This window comes from Sciurus carolinensis, chromosome 13, assembly GCF_902686445.1.
Source record: "Sciurus carolinensis chromosome 13, mSciCar1.2, whole genome shotgun sequence".
Taxonomy (NCBI): domain Eukaryota; kingdom Metazoa; phylum Chordata; class Mammalia; order Rodentia; family Sciuridae; genus Sciurus; species Sciurus carolinensis.
Genome location: NC_062225.1, coordinates 59,822,248 through 59,840,606, shown reverse-complemented (window position 1 = coordinate 59,840,606; position 18,359 = coordinate 59,822,248). Strand labels below are relative to the sequence as shown.

Genomic DNA, 18,359 nt, shown 5'->3' with positions numbered 1-18,359 from the left:
TTTAACCACAACTTGTTTTTAAAATTTAACTACTAAAGGATTTCTAGCATAAGTGGAGGAAAAACCTTTAGAACTCTTAAGAACATTTAAAAAGACAAAAGAAAATCAAACTGCCAAATGTGTTTTTCTAAATAATAAAAGTGTTCTGTAGGGAAATTATTATAAAAATAGAAAGTAATGTTCATGTTCGATTTTTGTTTATATAGAATAACTCATCCTTATTTGCCAGAGGAACTGCAGTTATCCATAGTTGATGGTACTGCAATTATCCTCTTGACTTTATGTATACGGAAAACTGATATCATTTAAAGAGTTTTCAGTTACTATGCAATGTTTTCAAATTGGCATATATAACAAATCTCTTCTAAGATCATTAGTGAATGTTGATGATGATTGATAAGCATATGTTTGACCACATTCATGACATTCTGTTGATTCAGTTTGTTTAAAGAAAAGGAGTGGGGGGCATTTGAGGGGGAGACTATATGGGGTTGTTTTAAAAGATCCCTTCCAGTTCCAAATTCTGTTTGAGGACTACTTGCCTAGCAATTTATTGGACACTGATTTTCTCAGAAATAAAGGTAGTTCTAAAAGCTAAGCGTCCAGCTGGCACATATCTGTATTTCCACTGCTCCGGAGTCTGAGATGGGAGGATCACTTGAGCTCACAAGTCTATATACCAACCTGGACAAACACAGTGAGACCCTGTCTTAAAAAAAAGAAAGGCAGAGTAATTGACAGTCATTTTCCTGCATTTGAATTGATTTTACCTTTCAGTAGCTGTATAACTTGAATCAAGTTAATTAAATCTCTGTATGTCAGTTTCTTCATCTGTTAAATGGTAATTATGATCACACCTATAGTTTGTAACTTTAAGAATTTGAAATGTTTTAATCCATGTGACATAGAGAACATGTGAAACATAATAAATAGTCAAATTATTTGGCTACTGTTGTCATTCTTGCTGTTTCCTTAGTTTTGTGACATGGAAAAAAGTACCTACTAGAGATTCTTCGGGGGCTTGTCTAAATCTGGTAGTTATTTTCTTATAGACATCTCTTCACCCCTTTTACTTTTTGAAGGTGACACCAGTTCTGTGTGGTAGTCGTGTGTGTTTGCATCACCTGAATACCGGTTAGTCTTCCTGTTTTGTGTTTTTGCAGCCTCTGCAACCTCATGTCAGAGTGTGGGATTCAGTTAGTCTATCTACGCTGCAAATTATTGGACTTGGAACTTTCGAGCGTGGAGTAGGATGCCTGGATTTTTCAAAAGCAGTAAGTAACACTGTTTAAAGAAGTAAGCAAAACTAAGAGATAGAACAAAAGATCAGTTTTTTTGTTAACATACACTGAAAAATGAGATATTAACTATTGCTTTATTAATGTCTAGCATTTTAACCTGAGTACTACATTTCCTCTGGATAGGATCAATATAGGAGACAAGCCAGGTGGTGCACACCTGTAATCCCAACTGCTCAGGAGGCTAAGGCAGGAGGATCTCAAGTCCAAAGCCAGCCTCAGCAAAAGCAAGGTGCTAAGCAACTCAGTGAGACCCTGTCTCTAAATAAAATACAAAATAGGGTTGCGGGTGTAGCTCAGTGGTCCAGTGCCCCTGAGTTCAACCCCCAGTACTCCCCAAAAAGAAAAAAGATAAGAGACAAGGGAGTTGGTGCATACCTGTATTCTTGGGTACTTTGGAGGCTCAGGTAGGAGGATCACAAGTTTTGAGACCAGCCTCAGCAACTTAGCAAGACTATAAAGTAAAAAGAACTGTCATGTAGCTCAGTGGTAGAGGGTCTCTGGGTTTAATCCCTAGTACCACAAACAGAAGATAGGATCAATATACTATACTTAATTAAACTTAATTTTGTTCTGTTCTGAGATAGGATTCTAGTATAGGTGTAGGAAGTGGCTGGAGGAATATATTCACAGCATAGTACATTTTAAAATGAGCAATATGATGTGTGCCTTCACTTCAATTTAAATCATAGGAGAGATCTATTTTTTTAAAAACTCACATATATGTAACTTGGCCAGTTCTGTAAAATCATTGACTTTTCTTGGTGTCATAATGGAACAAAGAAAACAATCACACCTTCATATTCCTTAAAATCTTGTGTCTATCAGTCTCTTATAAGCCTGAGGGTAACATAAAAATATTACAAATTTAAGCATTTTCTTTTTTTTTAAATTAATATGTAGTGATGATTATAAAGTATGCAGAAGACCATCTACATATTAGGTTTTATAGTTTTGCATTTCAAATATAAATACCCCTTAGAATTTTATTGGGTCTCACTTATGCTTCAGAATATATTTATGTATTCATATTACCTCTTTAGTTCTCTGTTGTCAGTAGCTGTATTCCAAGTTATGGGAGTTTTGTGGGACATGGAAGAAGGGACAGTTTTAGAGCAGAAAATAAATCTGAATGAATTTAGGAATTTTGCTAGCTTAAAGGCATTGAATGTCAGGGGACTAGCAAGTCAGAATGAGGAAAATAATTTAGAACAGGAATTAAGAGGACAGAAAGGAAATATTATCATTACTTTCCCCCACCCCCTAGTCTCTATAGCAGGAACTCTTGTCATGTTATTGGTTGCATTGTTATGGTGTTTGAGATGGTCTTGAATAGCTCATACTCTTTTTCTAATTCATATAGTGATTTAATACAGGCTTAAGATAAAGAAAAGACTAAACTCTGTTCTTCCTTATCTCATTCTTCCTTCACTACAGTGTTTCTCTATTCCAGAGATAGTACATTATTTCTCTATTCTAGAGATGACATGAAGCACATACTACAGATGCTACTAGAAAAAAATTAATATCATCCATAGTTACAAACCTAGAGACTTAAATTATATGAATGAAAATGGTTTCAGGAAAATAGTATTTAGTTCTATTTTTATTTACCCATGTGAATATAAGACAGATCACAAAAATTTGAAATTAGCAAACCTTAAAGTAGTCACTAATTTTAGTTTATTCCCTCAAAGTATCAGAATTTCATTAATAGAAAAATTTAAAAGTTATGTACATTTCTTCCCATTTACTCCATGGGAAAATAACTTGAATATTTTCCAACAGCAAAGTGGAAGCATAAGATGCCAAAGGGATTAGAACATCTTCAGAAAGAATTATTTGTCCCAGTGGCTTGGGAGACTGAGGCAGGAGGATAGCAAGTTCAAAGATAGCGTCAGCAATGTAGTGATGCCCCTAAGCAACTTAGCAAGGCCTTGTCTCCATTTAAAAAAACAAAACAAAACAAAATTTAAAAAAAAAAAAAAAAGAGGGCTGGGAATGTGACTCAGTGTTTGAGCACCCTGGGTTCAATCCATAGTATGACCCCCCAAAAAAAAATTTGTTGTCACTAATTAATAGAAGTGTGACTAACTGGCAGATGGGAATCAACCTAGGGGGACCATTTAAAAATAGAAAAATAATTTAAGAATCTATATCCTTGAAGAAAATACAGCTTTAGCAAATAGTACATTCATTATGTTTCAGAGAATATTGTTTGAAAGATTTTGTATTATTTACTATTGGTTGTTAGTTTTTTGTTGTTTTGTGGTGCTAGGGATTGAACCCAAGTCCTTATGCATGCTAGGTAAGCTTTCCCACTGAGCTACATCCCTAGCCCTTCTGTTGGCAGTTTTAATAATGATATTTCTTACTTAGAAAGTCAGCCCTATCACTAGACACGGTGGTGAAGACTTGTAATCCCAGTGACTCAGGAGTCTGAGGCAGGAGAATCACAAGTTTGAAGCCAGCCTCAGCAACTAAGATGCTGTCTCAAATTTTTAAAAAATAACAAAAAGGGCTGGAGATGAAACCTAGTGATAGAGCAACCCTGGGTTCAACTCCCAGGACCACCACATACACACCAAAAATAAAGAAAAAAAAACCTTATTCTGGAATTTTTAAATGCCTTTAATTGATTTTTCTTTAGGATTCAGGTATCCATTTATGTGTTATTGATGACTCCAATGAGCATATGCTTACTGTATGGGACTGGCAGAAAAAATCTAAAGGAGCAGAAATAAAGGTAAATCAAAACAATTTTTAATTGAGTGTCATCTTTCAGAATACAATATTTGTTTGGCAGGTATTTGGAGCCACTATGATATGCATACCTTTGGTTGCAAGCATAAATTCACTGGCCACATTCATCATATTTACTCATTTATAAACATTCTTATGGTATTAACACCACAGTAATACAAAATAAAAGTCTAGCATCTTGAAGCAGTTTCAGTATTTCAGACATTGTGTAACTGAAATGTCAAAGTAGCACAATGGATAAAAGGATGTCTAATCCCAACAATTTAAGTCTCAACACTACTCGACTGCTGCTGCTTTATCAAAATTGTAATTTTTATTCAATATTTAAAGCTATAGAAATTGTGAGGAAAATTTCAACCTTAAATATATAGCTGACATAACTGAAGAACATATAATAGTTTTTTTGTTTAAATTATGTTTATAGGATTATTATAGAAAATGCTATAGCATTTATAATAGTGTTGATCTGTTTTGTGGATCAAGCTATATCTTATAAGAGAAGATTGTCAGGTTAGCATTGTAGCTGTGTTTGCATGGGTCAGAAGTGGCCTTCTCCATCTGACAGGCTTTCAGAGAGACTCCCAGTGTAAGAATATCTTTTTAAAAAGTCTACAACATGTTTGATGCACCCTAAATAATGATGTATTTTTCTTTCATTCCTCTCTTAGAAGTTTTGTTTTGCATAGTCTTCAAGCTTTCAGCTTGTTGGTCAAAATAGATGTTGTTATGTTTTCATGTGTAAGTTAATCTTTTGAAGAAAGTACTTGTTCTGTTTGATTGATATAATTGAAAGAACTACAAGCTGTCAGGAAACTTCAAACTTTAAAATACATTAATGAAGACATAAATGGTCTTCTCTTCATCATCATTTAGAGTAATTTAACACAAATATAGGTAAGTTACACCAGAGTGTGTAAATTTTCGTCCTTGATAGTAAGGTCTATCAAATGAAGTGTGTGGTTTTCCTCCTACCAATCATTCATCCATCTCCTTCTCTGGACATATATGTGTTTCTGTTTCTCTGAGTTCTTTTCCAGTCCTTCACTTAAAACTTTGTCTCCTGAGTTTCACATTCATTTCGAACCCAAATCTCTCACAAGCTGAATCCCTATTTCTAGAAGCCTGCTAAGATACCTTTATGTGAACTCCTTATACCACAAGTTAAAATTTACATGTTTTAATCTATCGATTATCTTCCCTAGCCCAAACCAGTTTTGTCTCAGTGATTCACACTATATTCCACCTAAGTTCCCAAGCTAGAATCTCAGTTATCATTATGGCTCCTTTTATCTCAGTTCTTATATCCATGTTCTCCAAACTTTGTGTCTTAAATGTCTTCATTATACCTCTTTCTAGTACAGGTGACTGTGAAACAACTGAAGTTAACTTAAAAAAGAGAACTTATAGTTTCTTCTTTGGGGAGAAAAAGAAAAGACTTTACTAAAGAGTAGAGGCATTTTGCCTAAGGAATGAGTTGACAGGAGCTAGATCACTCAATTTTCTCTCCTCTTAGCTTCCCCTGTGTGTTAAACTTAATCTGTTCTACTATTGATAGGCTCTGTCCTGTCTCTAAGCCATAAGGATTTGGGGAACTGATAAATAACTTCTTAATTTATGTAAACTTGAGACTCAATAAGGCAATTTGAAAACTGTAATGACAAACATTAAAGAAGACCTAATAAATGGAGGAATGTTTATATTATGGACAGAATATGATATTATAAAGATGTTACTTCTCTGCATATTGATCCATATAGTCAACATGGTAAAATCCTGCATGAAGTTGACAAACTGAATATATCTGAAAATATAAAGTTGTAAAAACAATCAGGACAACTATGAGAAAAAGGAATAAACTTGGATAAGCCAAGCGTGGTGGCACACACCTGTAATCCCAGCAACCCAAGAGGCCGAGACGGAAGGATCACAAGTTTAAGGCCAGCCTGAGCAACTTAGTGAGACCCTGTCTCAAAAGAAAAAAACTGAAAAGGGACTGGGGGTGTAGCTCAATGGTAAAGTGGTCCTGGGTTCAATCACCAGTACCAAAAAAAAGAATAAATTTGGAGGACTCTATGAGATATCTGTATCTATTATATCATTGAGTCATTGTGGTAACAAGGATAGAAGAACATATCAGGGGGAATGAATAGAGAAATAAACTACACAGCTTGATTTTTGGCAGAGGTTAAGACTTTCAATGAATAGTACTGGATTAACTGGATATCCATATGGAGAAAAATTAATCTTGATCTTTAACTCACAGCATTCACACAAATCAGTTTTAGGTGGATTATGAATGTTGATATGAAAGGTACAAAGCTTTTAGAAGAAAATATAGTAGGATACCTTCATAAGCAAATTTCTTAAACATGACACATAAAATTACTAATTACAAGTGGGGGAAAGTGATATATTACAAACTTCATGAATAGACAACTTTAAGAATATGAGAAAATATATTTCTGGTAGAACACTTATGTTCATAATATATAAGGAACTTCTGTATTTCAGTAAGAAAGAAAGTAAATTGGCAAAAGATTTCAACAGGCACTTCATAAAGTAGGGTGATTAATAAATAGGAAAAGATGCTCAGCCTCATTAAAACCACAGTGAGGGACTGGGGTTATAGCTCAGTGATAGAGCACTTGCCTAGCATGTGTAATGTACTAGGTTTGGTTCTCAGCACCACATATAAATAAAATAAAGGTCCATCCACAATTTTTTAAAAAGCACACACAGTGAGATATCACTGTGTACCTACCAAAGTAGCTTACATGAAAAGGACAAAAATACCTACATTAGTAAGGACGTAGAGTAACTGGAAGTCTCATACACTGCTACTAGGCATGTAAGTTAGTACAAAACAATTTTGGAAAACTATTTGGCATTATCTACTAAAGCAGAACATTTGCATGCCTGCTGGTTCTCTCCTGGGTATAAACCCAACAGAAATATATCCAGTTCTTTGCTAGAGGACAAATAGCTGTGCTACTTATGATAGCCAAAAGAAATTCTAAAGTACCTTAAAGCCAATCACCAGGAGAATGAATAAAACAACAATGTGGTCTTTTTTATACAAAAGAATAGTGTATAGCAATTAGAATGAACAATTTACAACTATATATACCTTCACAAATAGATCTCAACAAATGTAATGTTCAGAAAACAAGCCAGAGTTATGAAGGAGTACATTGTTTGATTCTGTTTAAATGAAGCAGACAAAGCTCTCTTCTGCTAAAAATCAAGATAATGGTTTCTTAAGTAGAGAGAGAGGATGATAGCTTGGCAGAAGACAGGATATTTCTAAAATGTTAGTAATGTTCTGCTTCTAGCTTTGTTCTGTTTCTAACTTTAAGACAATGTACACTGCTCTTATATTTGACAGTTTTAATGTGCTCTCCCTGAATATATGATAAATTAAAATAATTAAAGCTATAACTCATGAATGCCTTCCAAATACAAGATTTTTATGAATAAGTAGCATAAAAATGATATTTAATACAATTTTCTCATACTAGACAAAGGGGCCAAAAATATGCAATGGAGAGAAGATAGCCTCTTCAACAAATGGTGCTGGGAGAATTGGAAATCCATATGCAACAGAATGAAACTAAACCCATATCTCTCACCATGCACGAAACTAAACTCAAAATGGATTAAGGACCTCGGAATCAGACCAGAGACCTTGCATCTTATAGAAGAAAAAGTAGGTCCAGGGCTGGGGAGATAGCTCAGCTGGTAGAGTGCTTGCCTCGCAAGCACAAGGCCCTGAGTTTGATCCCCAGTACCGCAAAAAAAAAAAAAAAAAAAAAAAAAAGTAGGTCCAGAGCTTCAACATGTCGGCTTAGGACCAGACTTCCTCAACAGGACTCCCATAGCACAAGAAATAAAAGCAAGAATCAATAACTGGGATAGATTCTAATTAAAAAGCTTTCTCTCAGCAAAGGAAACTATCAGCAATGCAAAGAAAGAGCCTACAGAGTGGGAGAAAATCTTTGCCAATCATACTTCAGATAGAGCACTAATCTCCAGAATCTATAAAGAACTCAAAAAACTCTACACCAAGAATGCAAATAATCCAATCGACAGATGGGCTAAGGAAATGAATAGACACTTCACAGAAGATCTACAAGCAATCAACAAACATGGAAAAATGTTCAACATCTCTAGTAATAAGAGAAATGTAAATCAAAACCACCCTAAGATTCCATCTCACCCCAATTAGAATGGCGATTATCAAGAATACAAGCAACAACAGGTGTTGGCAAGGATGTGGGGAGAAAGGTACACTCATACATTGCTGGTGGGGCTGTAAATTAGTGCAACCACTCTGGAAAGCAGTGTGGAGACTCCTTAGAAAACTTGGAATGGAACCACCATTTGACCCAGCTATCTCACTCCTTGGCCTATACGCAAAGGACTTAAAATCAGCATATTACAGAAATACAGCCACATCAATGTTCATAGCTGCTCAGTTCACAATAGCCAGATTGTGGAACCAACCTAGATGTCCTTCAATTGATGAATGGATAAAGAAACTGTGGTATATATATACAATGGAATACTACTCAGCCATAAAGAATGATAAAATTATGGCATTTGCAGGCAAATGGATGAAATTGGAGAATATCATGCTAAGTGAGATAAGCCAATCTCAAAAAACCAAAGGACGAATGATATCGTTAATAAGTGGATGATGACACATGATGGGGGGTGGGAGGGGTTAGTGTTAGGGTTAGAGTTAGGGTTAGGGAGGGGGGCAAGAATGGAGGAAGGAAGGACTGTATAGAGGGAAAAGAGGGGTGGGAGGGGTGGGGAGGAAGGGAAAAAATAACAGAATGAATCAAACAGCATTACCCTATGTAAATTTATGATTACACAAATGGTATGCCTTTATGCCATGTACAAACAGAAACAACATGTATCCCATTTGTTTACAATAAAAAAATACAAAAAAAAATGATATAAGAAGATGAGGTCATGAAATTTAAATCTTTGTTCTTAAAAATATATTATTAAACCAATTGCAGTGACACATTCCTGTTGTAATCCCAGCTCTTGGGATGCTGAGGCAGGAGGAGCATAAGTTTGAGGCTTGCCTAGCAACTTAGCAACACCCTGTTTCAAAATTAAAAATAAGTAAATAAAAAGGTCTGGGGATGTAGCTTAGTAAAGTAGTAAAGTACCCCTGAGTTCAGTCCCTACAACCAGGGATTATTATTAAAAATTTCAGTAAAATACATCTTAGGAAAAAAAGGCATTTCCTTCAGAATTTTCCCTGTGTTCGTCAGAAGCTAAAATTGGTACTTGCTAGTTATGAGAATATTCATTTATCTGAAGTTTTATTTCTCTTTTCACAGACAACAAATGAGGTTGTTTTGGCTGTGGAGTTCCACCCAACAGATGCAAATACCATAATAACATGTGGTAAATCTCATATTTTTTTCTGGACTTGGAGTGGTAATTCACTAACAAGAAAACAAGGAATTTTTGGGGTAAGTTATCAGAATACTATAACTTCATTAGGTACATAAAACTTAAAGCTTTTATTTGTTGAGTAAGTATAAAATCATCATACCAAAGGAAAAACTTGAAAATTTTTATTTCATTGCAGAAATATGAAAAACCAAAATTCGTGCAGTGTTTAGCATTCTTGGGGAATGGAGATGTTCTTACTGGAGACTCAGGTGGAGTCATGCTTATATGGAGCAAGACTACTGTAGAGCCTACTCCTGGGAAAGGACCTAAAGGTCTGGTGTTCTCATATTAAACTCACTCTGTGTAATTCTCACATGTGCTGTCACAGTCCCCTATCTCGCCCAGAACAGGAGAGAAGGAGTTGCAATGGAACAACATGAGGGTCATCAATGTACTTTTTGGTTTTAAGATCTTTATAATCTTTTGTTATAAGATTATTTATTAAGCATATATAACCTACATTTAACCATACTGAGCCTCTAGCATGTTAATACAAAATAATTAGATGTAGATGAATATTCATTTTAAAAGTATAAAGGCTCACTGTCCCCTGGGATTGTGCTTCTGTAGGCAGAATGTGTGGCCATGCAATAAGATAGTAAAGGGAAGGAAGAAACCTCTTTTCTCAGTCCTCACACTGGGCCTTGACAGTCGTTCCACATTTCCTGAGAACAGTTTTCCTCATAAGTATAGATCTGCTTGGTCCTTTTTCTTTTGTGGCATAAGGATCAATGCCTACACTACAATTGCACATGCTAAGCAGGTATTCTACCACTGAGCTACATCCCCAGCACACACCCTCGTGTGTGTACACACGAACGCATATACACACTTTTTTTGTTTTTTTTTTTTGTGCGTGTGTGGTAATTTTGAGATGGTGCCCTTAAGTTGCCCAGGCTAGCCTGAAACTTCAGATCCTCTAGCCTCATCCTCCAAAGTACCTCAAGTAGCTGTGCCTCCATAATTGGCAGGATATTTTGTTCCTAATGGCCATTTGAACCCAAATATATAGGTCAATTTTGCCCTTTTCTGTGGTAGATGAAAAAGTTTGAGGAAGAGCTTTGAAAAATAACCTTTTTCAACTTCATTTTTTCCAAACTGTTTAAGAACAATAAAACTTTAAAAAAAATTTCAGCATACTATGTACTTTCTTCAGAGTAGAAAATTAAGAGAGAAAAAATAGAAACATGGTTCTAAAACCATAGGGTCAGGAACAAAGAGAGATTCTTAATCACCAGCTCCTGCCGGTAACAGCAAGGAAAAGAGACAGAGAGAGAGAGAGAGAAGGGAGGTGATGGGGAACGAGCTTTGGGGATTGGCAGAGCAATTCAACGTTTATCCTTTTTACCCTCAAGCCATGGAACAGCCTTACCTCCTTACCTCCGTCTCCCTAAAGTCCCTTCATTAAACCACGGAAAGAATCCCAAGTTAGAGTAAAAGAAATCACACCACCCACCACCCCTGCCTATAATCTCAGGGACTCAGGAGGCTGAGGTGGGAGAATCACAAGTGCAAGCCAGCCTGGGCTACTAGTGAGAGACCCTGTCTCAAAATTATAAAAATTGGAGCCAGAGATATAACTCAGTGGTAAAGAAAGCACCCCTGGATTCAGTCTCCAATACTGGAAGGGAAAAAAAAAAAAAGGAAGAATGAAATTCCTGTTCCCCTGCTCAGAAAGACCCAGTTTACATGTCTGTCTTTTCTAGTAAACTTTCCCAGGACTACTAGCACAATGTCTGGCATTTTGAATTAGGAATTTGAAATTATTTGTCAAGCATTTTAGAAAGGAAATTAATCTTACGTTGGGGTGTCAGGAATAAAAAGAGTACTGTGGATTAAAGTACATTTTCACTGAATTGTGGAATATAAGCATCAAAATTATCCTCTTATTGCTTGGATTTTTACACTGAATTTTTCAGGAGTTATATAATAGATTAATTAATGTTTTCCATATCCATTCACCTTAATTTCTAAACCTAGCAATTGAATTGAGTTAGATATATATAAACATTAAAAAAAATCACCCTTAATTATATTATTATTGATTTTGATCTCAATTATTGGCTATACATTTTTAACCTCTTTCAGTTTAGGTTCAAAATTCACATATAAGGATGGTAGGGAGTTTTGAGAGCTCCTCAAAAAAGAGAATTAGAATAGTTTTTTGACTACCTTTCCCACTTATTTCTCTTATTTTTCCATTTGTTCAATATTAGAATTGCCAGGAACAGCATAATATATCAAAACAGTAACTTTTTAAATTGTTGACATATTCTTTAACACTGAGCAGAGTTTGGGTATAAACATATCCTTCATTAGCTTTAATGTTTGTGGTTAAGTAGGGAGTGGGGATAGGTTCAGAGGTTTTGTTTTGATTTTTGTCTGAAAAATTTGTGGCTTATCCTCTGTGCAGAGAAAATCTGCATATGCACAAACAGGAAATAAAAAACCCAATCTTATAAGTTAATGGGCACATGAAATGGCTTGTGTTGTAGTCTGCTATATGACTAAATTACCCTAGTCTACGCAGAGTTGCTAAGAATTTTGTTTTGTGTTTGGGATTTTCAGTTCTGTTTAAGTATGGCTGAGAAAAGTGGTTGGTGTTTGCAATGAAATAATTAATATTCAAGCATAGACCAGACTAGATGTCCAAAGTTCTCATTTTTAATTCTTGAATTTTTAATCCTGAATTTTTCAGTAGATTGATCCAGTTTGCATATTCCCGAGTATGACATTTATGTAAGTTAACAAATTTTCAGTTATTAGTACTTTCTGTTTCTTAAATAGTAAAGGGTTGTTATTTATTTTCTACATATACGAAATAGTTTTAAATTTATTCTTATGTGAAATAATTCATAATTTTTTAAGTGGGGGAGCAGAAGAATTTAAGAGTATCCACATCACCATTAAAATGTTCATCATTCTTAAATCTTTTTCAAGTTCCTTTAAGGAATTGAGAAACACCACCCAACTTGCCCAACTTTACCTTGCCCAACTAGTAAAAGCTATCCCAACATCTTCATTTGTAAAACAAGGTATACTTGATTTTCATGGAAATTCCATTTCTGTTAGAGATGAGAAGAAAGGGAAAGATTTGCAGTTAATTTTGGATAGACTGACATAGCCATCTGATTAAGCCTGAGGTAGAGTAGATTTTATTAATTCAGAGATTCTTCTTTTTCTCAGCAGGTATGTAAAACATTATTTGGCCTAAATTGGAACATCAGAAATACAGGCCCATATGAAAGAAATCTTTAACTATAAATTTGTTTTATAGATAATGACTATGTAAAGAAAACTTTGGTAATTACTTAAATACAAAGCACTGAATTTTTTTTTAAATATTTTTTAGTTATCAATGGATATTTATTTATTTATACACCATGCTGGGAATCAAACCCAGTGCGTTACACATGCAAGGCAAGCACTCTATCATTGAGCCACAATCCCAGCCCAAAGCACTGAATTCTTTTAGCTAACTTAATTCTAGATTTTCCACAGGAAATAATTTTCCTGGGGTGAGAAGTGAGTGGTGGGAATCTAGCCAAGTTGATTATTATATAAAGTATTTTTATTCCTGGTGAAGCTTTTGTTCTTCAGGTTTAATTCAGCTTTCTAACATTCCATCATTCAGGGTAGATCTTAAGTGTTTAACACGGTTATTGATGTGTTTAGAAATATGGAAGGCTAACTTAAGAGCAGGAAATTTTTATTTCATTTTCCTACATTCTCATGGAAAACTAAAATGCCACACCTGCCTTGTGTAATTTTTCACATGGTACTCTCAAACTACTCTTGTGAATTTGAATTATATGGGACAATAAGCCTAAAATTTTCTTTCTTTTTTTTTAATACCCAAATAAAGCCAACAGTACTCTCAGATGCCCTTTCTCTGTTGGGCACCTCAGAGCAGTGATAGATACTGTGTGACTGTTCCACTGAACACGCTGTGTTGTTCAAAGCTTTGTATTTTTAGGTAATGAATATTGATATGAGCCTAGTGAGTGACCTGAGTAATAAGTTTATTGATGTTTCCTGCTCTCAGCTATGCTGATCAGGCAAGCTGTTCTCTAAAATCAGACAAATTCCTTCCGTACTTCTGCCAGTTACACCTATCCTTTAAATATTTGTGCTACTAAAATTCTCACACTGAGAATTTTTTAGAGTCATCTTTAGCTAAATTTTTTTCAGGTATCAAAACCCTCCAAATTTTAGATAATTTAAAAAATATGACAGCACAAATAGATGAGTTAAAAAGAACAATCTCAAATTTTAGTTTTACTGGGACATAGTACACATACCATAAAATTAACCCTTTTGGAAGTGTACAATTCAGTAATTTTTGGTATATTCAGAGTTACACAACTATTGCTACTGATGTCAGAACATTTTCATCATGCCAAAAAAAGAAGCCCTGTTACCCACTAGCAGTTACACCCCTTCCCCTCACTCCTTTGCCCTCTAGCAGCCTCTGATCTACTTTTGGTTTCAGTGGATTCGCCTGTTCTGGATATTTCATGTAGAGTTTCAGAGTGTGGCTTTTTGTGATTGGCTTTTTAAAATTAGCATAATGTTTTCAAGGTTCATCCATGTTGTAGCATATGTTAGTACCTCTCCTTTTTCTTGCATGATATTCTGTTGTGTGTACATACCACATTTTGTTTATCCATTTATCAGCCAATTAATAATTTTTAGACTTGCAATTTTTTTTTTTTTTCACTCTTCCTTTTGGCCATGTATAAGCAAGTATTTACCTTCCCATTTTGAACCCGGTAATTAATTCTGCAAGTCAGCAATTCCAAAAATTTCCTCTTGCACTACCAGCAGCCTCAGCCTCTGAACTTCTCTGAGTAAACATTATGAATAACAAAGAAAAAGACTTGAGTATTGTAAGCTTATTCTGATCCTTAATAAAGGCAATCTGATTAGAAAAAAAAAAAAAAAACAGAGGGCAAAGCATAATCAGTTATCACACATGGATTTTACTTAAAATATTTTTTATGTACTTATCTTGTCCCTGTCTGGGTACTTAGTAAAGTATTGTGGGCATATAAAGAAAGACCAGCTTAGCCATCACATTGGTCTAGCCTGGCCAATTTCTTAAATACTGAAATTCTTCTCTTATAGTTGATCACAAAACAGCCACTGCTAGGAGCATCCCATACCTACCTTTGCCTCTGTGTCTTCCCTAGTACCCATCTCAACAGATAAAGGGAGTAATCCTCCAGATTAATAGTAATTTAAATGTTTAACATTATGACTGTTTACCTCAGTAGAAAATGAAGGCTTTTTTTTAAAAAAGTTACAAGAACACCATGGTGAGAAAGTTGTAGCTTAGTCACAACTTTGTCATTAGCTAAACATGTGGTATTAGCTAAGCCACTCCTGCATCTCTTGTGTCCTCAGCTTTAAAATCAAAAGAGTGTTGCCACCCTAACTACTGTACAACACAATTACAAGAGATTACAGTTGAGGTTTGAGGCTAAGATACATTTCATAACCACTGTTGTCTGTGGAATTGTTTATCACTACTTTAGCTTACATTTTTGTAAGAGAATATTTAAAAATAATTTTGGAGTAAATAATAGCATAAATGCAAGATTGTGTTAAGTCTTAAACTTCACTACCTGCTTTGCAGAAGAATTGCTGAAAATAGGTTTTCGATTATTGAATTGTGAACTTTGAATGTTCACTCTGTAGTTCTGCTAAAGCTTTTTTCCAAAAGGACACAAAAGTCTAATGAAGGGTGTTATCATTAGTGTTTTTACCTCCCCCACCATATTAGGTGTATATCAAATCAGCAAACAAATCAAAGCTCATGATGGCAGCGTGTTCACACTTTGTCAAATGAGAAATGGGATGTTATTAACTGGAGGAGGGAAAGACAGAAAAATAATTCTGTGGGATCATGATCTGAATGCTGAAAGAGAAATAGAGGTAAGGATGGAAATGGAACATAATATAAAAATATTAAAGCCTTTACACTCATGTATTTTGTACCATGTTAAGATAACAAATATTCTTACCATTTCATTCCCTCCCTGTAGAAAAGCTTGTTAATGTACAGAATAATTTGTTATTAAAAAATAATTGGAGAGGGTTTTTTTAAACGATCAGACTGTGTAATTAACTTGCTTGCTGTTTTACATATCTGAGACCTTTTTTAGTGATCTAGAAATACAACCATTCTCTATTAAAATTTAATAAACAATGTCATTGGCATATAAAATAGCCAGTTTAATTTTAGAACTTGAAAGTAATCTTTTAAACATTGGGCTTAATGAGAATTGCTAATTATCTGTAGATGTAGCTGCTTCAAGGCAGGTATAACCATCAAAACTGACAAATATCATGTGCTCATTGAAAGTTTGCTAATTGTGATCTTGGAAAGTAAAATGGCTAAGATTAGTATTTTTATATCAGTGATTCTTTTGGTGGAGGTTGGGGAGGTATCAGGGATTGAACTCAGAAGCACTTAGCCAGTGAGCCACATCCTCAACCCTACTTTGTATTTTATTTAGAGACAGGGTCTCATTGAGTTGCTTAGCACCTTGCTTTTGCTGAGACTGGCTTTGAACTTGCAATCCTCCTGTCTCAGCCTCCCAAACTGCTGGGATTACAGGCTGGATCAGTGATTCTTAAAGCAAGAGCAAATCTCAGTAATTAATATTGCTCTTATTTTTTTATTCATTTAAAAATTTGAGTTTAAGCTCAGTGCTTTTTCTAAACATAACCGACTTTCAAAGTATTTTCTAAAGAATAGAGGATTCACCTGGGCATGGTGGTACACTGTAATCCCAGCAACTCGTGAGATGAGTCAGGAGGATCAAAAGTATGAGGCTAGCCTCAGCAACTTAGCAAGTGTGTGTCTCAAAGTAAAAAGGGCTGGGGATGTGACTCAGTGGTAAAGCATTCCTGGAGTCAATCCCAGTGTGCCCCCCCACCAAAAAAAAAAAAAGGAAAGAAAAAGAAGAGGAGGAAGATCCTGATAGTACTCCTTGGGTTTTATTTACAAGACGATATTAGAGCTGCTTTATCACAACCTTAAGTTCATAGTGGAAATGCCATTTCCTTTGCTATTTTTTCCCCCAAGGCCTGAGATCAATCCCCAACACTGCAAAATAAAATAAAATAAAATGAATTAGAAAATTAACTGAAGCGAAGAATATTGATAATCATCATAACTTCTGTGTAAAATAAAATGCAGTTGCTTTTACTAGTTGTATGAGATTACCATATTATCTTCAAACTTGGAATTTTGTCATTTATTATCCTATGATTGCTTACAACTATAAATTCAGCCATTGTTCAGGTAGTAACTAATGCATGTTAGTGTATATAAGGTAACTTTACAAATCTATTTTTATAGGTTCCTGATCAGTATGGCACAATCAGAGCTGTAGCAGAAGGAAAGGCAGATCAATTCTTAGTAGGCACATCACGAAATTTTATTTTACGGGGAACATTTAATGATGGCTTCCAGATAGAAGTACAGGTAAGTTCACAATGTCAGTGATTAACTGCATATTTTTGATGATACCCTTTTCTTATAATGATGGATGTCTTTAATTTTCAGGGTCATACAGATGAACTCTGGGGTCTTGCTACACATCCCTTCAAAGATTTGCTCTTGACCTGTGCTCAGGACAGGCAGGTGTGCATGTGGAACTCAGTGGAACACAAGCTGGAATGGACCAGGCTTGTAGATGTGAGTGGAACAACATGTGATTAGTTTCCCCACAGAAACTCCTCACACTGGCATTTGGAAGCACCTAAGGGAAAAAGACCAAGCATTATGGTTTAGTAAAGGGGCAGGGGTAAGAGGGAAGTGTTTAGTGTGTAGGTAAAATATATGAACCCCTTAGAAGAAGCAAGTTAGCAGAGTAAAACTCTGTTTTTCTGTCCATTTCAGTAGTAATTATTAAAGATTTCACATGTTTATGGAGCATAAATTATTATGGAATACTCTGGTGATGTTGCAGTTGGTTTCAGTAAGTGCTGCTCACTAACAGGCTCTATCATCTTCTTTTTGAGTAGTCTCTTGCTGTATTTTCTCCCTACCCCACCCAGATATCCACCTTTTCTAGCCTAAATGGTGTAACAAATTGCAGCCTCTGAAGAATTGTACAGATGTTACTATTCCTTATGTTCCACTACCTAGCCACAAGCTGGTTGCCCTTTTCCCTTACCATTCTGCCAGCATATCTTGCCCTTCGTGCTTTGAAATTCTTTTTTCTTCTCATATCCATGTGGTATTTCACATTGACTACAGTAAAGTTGATCAAAATTTCATGTTAATATGAAATGAGTTATTTTCAAGGATTTTTTTCCACTGTCATAGATCTAGGGAGACCTTCTCATGTACTCCCCAACAGCTTTCTGTCTCTCTTCTAGGAACCAGGACACTGTGCAGATTTTCATCCAAGTGGCACAGTGGTGGCCATAGGAACGCACTCAGGCAGGTAGGGTCTTTAAGTGAGCGGAGTAATCTGAAATGGTGGGATGTTTAAACTGTTATTCAGGAATGTTCTTGATCTGATCTGGAGAACTGATCTCCTAAGTTGCACACTAATCTGCTTATTGCTCTTATCTGATAGGATACTCATTCAGGCCTTCTTTATTAAGCACCTATCTACCATTTGCTACATGCTATTATAGGCATTCAGGATTAAGAGCAAAACAAAAATTCCTACCTCTGTGAAGCCCACATTTTAGTGTTTTTCAGCAAAGCAAAATAAAAATTAACGTTATAACTAATTATGTTAGAAAATGTTAAGAGCCATGGGAGGGGGAGGGGAAATAACAGGAATGGAGAGTGTG

General features: G+C 35.3%; 1 protein-coding gene across 3 annotated transcripts in view; it reads left to right on the top strand.

Annotated features, from left to right (window-relative positions):
* Positions 1–18,359, top strand: part of Eml4 (EMAP like 4) — a 141,258-nt gene that overhangs the window by 94,224 nt on the left and 28,675 nt on the right. For all 3 annotated transcript variants that reach the window (XM_047522990.1, XM_047522991.1, XM_047522989.1), the window contains 8 exons: positions 1,164–1,274; positions 3,949–4,044; positions 9,422–9,556; positions 9,676–9,811; positions 15,325–15,476; positions 16,909–17,034; positions 17,116–17,247; positions 17,934–18,001. In XM_047522990.1, the coding sequence (XP_047378946.1) occupies positions 1,164–1,274; positions 3,949–4,044; positions 9,422–9,556; positions 9,676–9,811; positions 15,325–15,476; positions 16,909–17,034; positions 17,116–17,247; positions 17,934–18,001 (956 nt within the window). The remainder of the gene's footprint in view (positions 1–1,163; positions 1,275–3,948; positions 4,045–9,421; positions 9,557–9,675; positions 9,812–15,324; positions 15,477–16,908; positions 17,035–17,115; positions 17,248–17,933; positions 18,002–18,359) is intronic.